The 3,649-nt window shown below is 24.0% G+C and overlaps 1 protein-coding gene across 1 annotated transcript in view; it reads right to left on the bottom strand.

The window, feature by feature from the left end:
* The window catches only part of LOC106688816 (uncharacterized), a 154,091-nt gene that overhangs the window by 6,070 nt on the left and 144,372 nt on the right, over positions 1–3,649 (bottom strand). Inside the window, exon 4 of the mRNA XM_014433464.3 lies at positions 2,527–2,609. Within this exon, the coding sequence (XP_014288950.1) occupies positions 2,527–2,609 (83 nt within the window). The remainder of the gene's footprint in view (positions 1–2,526; positions 2,610–3,649) is intronic.

The raw sequence follows: 3,649 nt of genomic DNA, 5'->3' as shown, positions 1-3,649 counted from the left end.
AGGATCAAAATTATCTAAAAATATATTTTTAAGAATAATTTAATTTGTTACACACATATACTAAAAAATAAAAAAAAAAAAGTATAACGTTCTACGAAATTTAAAAAAAAACACCAGAAATATTAAATATGTTTATAATTTTATGTCAATTTTCAAAATTAATTACTAAAGCAGAAATTTTATTTAAAACATTTGATGTGAGTGTAACAGGATAAATTCTTCTTTAAAAAAAAATATTTTTAAGAAGAATTCAACAATGGTGAAAATCATGTATAATACAAAAAAAAGTAATGTAAGTGTAACAAATTAAATTATCCTTAAAAAAAAAGAAGCAATATAAAGTATATTTATAATTTTAAGCCAAAATTTAAATTTCAACTAAAATTAATAATTAAAACAGAAATTTTTTTTATTAAAAAAATACAACTTGAAATAGTTTATTTGTGTTTAACAAATTAAACATTTTTTAAGACAAATAATTTTATAACCACTCAAGTCGTCTAAAAAATGGAATTAAAATAAAAGTTTTAGCAACTTAAGAAAAAAATGGTACCAATATTAAGTCTGTTTATAATTTTAAGTCAAATGTATTATACAAAAAATAAGTAATATAAAATAGTGACGTGGGGGTAACAAATCAAATTCTCCTAATTTATATATTAAAACTATTTCTAATAAGAATTATTATATTATTATAATCGTTGTGCACTAAATAGAATAAAAACCATCCTAGGGGGGAAAATATATATATACCAGCGATGTTTAGCATGTTTCTACCATCTTCCTACAATCTAAATTCCTGTAATACTCGTCAACTATCTTGTTCCAATAAATAATTTTTATTTTTTTAAAATATGATTTAATTTCTTATAACCTCACCAAATATTTTATGTTACTTATTTCAAGTAAATAGAATATCTGTTTTAGTTATTAATTTTTAAATAAAATTTAACTTTTGACTTAAATTTTTAAACTTACTTAATATTGTTGGTATATATTTTTTCAAGTTTACAGGATGATTTTATTCCGTTAAGTGCATAATTACCTTAATAATAATTTAATAATAATTATTTAAATAAAAAATAGATCTTATTTTATTATTATTAATTTTTTTTTAGCAGAATTTAATCTATTACACGACATTAACATGAAATAGATGTTACGTATGTTTTTTTAGTAAAATCTCTGTTTTAGTAATTAATTATAAATAAAATTTACCCAAAAAACCACAGAACTGTTTTTTTTTTCTTTCTAAAATTGATAGAACTTTTTTTAATTCTGTTTAGTACATGATTTTCTAATAAATGATTTTTATTTCAGTAATAACAATGGGAATAAAAATATAGCTTAGTATTTTAAATATTCATTTTGGAGATCACGATGGTAAGACACTATGCTACTAATTCCAAGCACTCGGGTTCGAATCTGGCTGTGGCAGATAATTATTATCTGTTTCACTGTAACTGTGAGTCAACCCTGCGGGTTCAGAAGTCCTCCGAGATTCACCCAGCCTCCTCATAAAGTGGGTACCCTTAATTGGGAAAAATCTGTTGGTTGAGGATGATCTTGAAAAAAATCACCTCCTTGTATAATCGTTGTTCTATTTATTTTTTTAAAAATAATGTTGACACAAAGGACCTAATAGCAGCACGTCAGAGTGCTTGAGTCAGAAGATTGTGGGCTCGATTTCCATCTGAGTTAGATTTTTAATTTTAATTTTTTCTTCATCAAAATCAAAAAGATGATCATTGTGTGTTTAGCTAATGCAGTGGCTTTAATATTTTTAGGTTTTTAATGGTACATTTATTCTTATACTATTATTTTTAACGTACATTTACTAATTAAATAAATCAAATTGTATCCTTGTATAGTCTCAACACTTTTTATTTCATTAACAGTCCAACGTTTCGGCCATTTCGCCCATCCTCAAAGACAATCTTCAATACAAATTCTCACCTCACATTAAAATTTAAAATTTGTTTTGCAGGCTATTCTGCCCTGGTCATTAATTGTAAGTTAAAACCCTAATTCTAATTTTAGTTATAAATAGTTTGTTTATAATGTAGTGATATTGTAGATAATCTAAAAATTAGAATTTTTAAATATTTATGAATTTTTAATTAAAAAAATAGGGTTTTAACTTATAATTAATGACCTGGGCAGCCTGCAAAACAAATTTTAAATTTTAATGTGAGGTGAGAATTTGTATTGAAAATTGTCCTTGACGATGGCCGAAATGGCCGAAACGTTGGACTGTTGATGAAATAAAAAGTGTTGAGACTATACAAGGATACAATTTTTGATTTATTTAATTAATAATTACCTGTCTCAAGAAATTGAAAAAATATGTTTAACGTTCATTTATTTTTAGGTTTCCCCTATATAAGGTTTTTATGTGCATTCTTTCCAAGTAATTTTATATATCTATTTTATCTTAACGTTTCTAATCCTTATTTTTTTTTAAGAAATATTTTCGTTTTGAAACCTGTAAGTTATGGGATGAGAGAAGTGTTAATGGTTTGTTACCTTGTAGATGCCAATGAGGAGGTAAACTGCAAAGATAACATCCAACAAGGTCGAGTAGTGCAGGTATAGCAGTTCCCTTGCAGCTGAAAAAAGAAAAGTTAGCAAACTGTACTCTATAGCAAAATAATAGTAAATATAAATATATATATATAAATGTAAGAAGGTCTGGGTGCGATCATAAGATTCTTCTGCATGCCTCCATTCGATAAGCCCTGATGAAGCCCTGCAAAGTGGGGCGAAACGTTAGCTCGCAATAAACAGTATTATTAATATTTGAGTTATTTTGACGGGACCTAGAACATCTTTCTTTTTATATAATTCATCTTACACCCTCCTTTTGAGGGATTTTACCAGATTATTAAAATTTATTTGTGTCCTAAAATAGAAAAAGTTATTGCACTATAATATTTAACTAAATGTATTACTTATTATTATAAATTTGATCTTCTTATTTTATTATTTTTTTAGGAAAATTTTGTTTGTTACAACCACATCAAATATTTTATGTTACGTATTAAGTTAAGAAATGCCTCTTTTAGTAATAAATTTTAAATGAAATTTAAATATTGACTTAAAATTTTAAACCTAATATATTAATATACTGATATGGTATATATTTTTTTTAAATCGCTAGGATGATTTTTATTCCATTTATTGCACAATGATCATAATAATAAAATGATTTTTATTAAAAATAGTTTCTTTTAATATATATTTTTTTAAATTTCATTTGTTATATTCACGTCATTATTTTGTATTTTTTTTTTGTTTTATACATTTGACTTTAAACTATAAACATAATTAATATTGATACAATTATTTTTCTAAAGTTGCTAAAACTTTTTTTTTATTCCGTTTTTTGCACGAATTGTATTATAATATCATACAAATCTATATTAAGGTAATTTAAGCTAGGATAAATATCATGTAAAAATAAAGTGATAAGAAATTACATATAAATAAAAGGAAGGAATACATAAAATAGTATCAGTATAAAATAAACTTGAATAAACAATGATAAAAATAAGTAACAATGGCAAGAGTAATTTTTTTTTTAAAAATACGTAAAAAACTACAGGAGATGTACATAAAACAAAAACAATACGGGGAAGAAAAAAATAAA

The sequence above is a fragment of the Halyomorpha halys genome, unplaced genomic scaffold (genome assembly GCF_000696795.3).
Source record: "Halyomorpha halys isolate HHAL.00 unplaced genomic scaffold, Hhal_1.1 Scaffold1211.1, whole genome shotgun sequence".
Taxonomy (NCBI): Eukaryota; Metazoa; Arthropoda; class Insecta; order Hemiptera; family Pentatomidae; genus Halyomorpha; species Halyomorpha halys.
The sequence above is the reverse complement of the archived record's forward strand: the minus strand, read 5'-3'. Positions and strand labels throughout refer to the sequence as shown.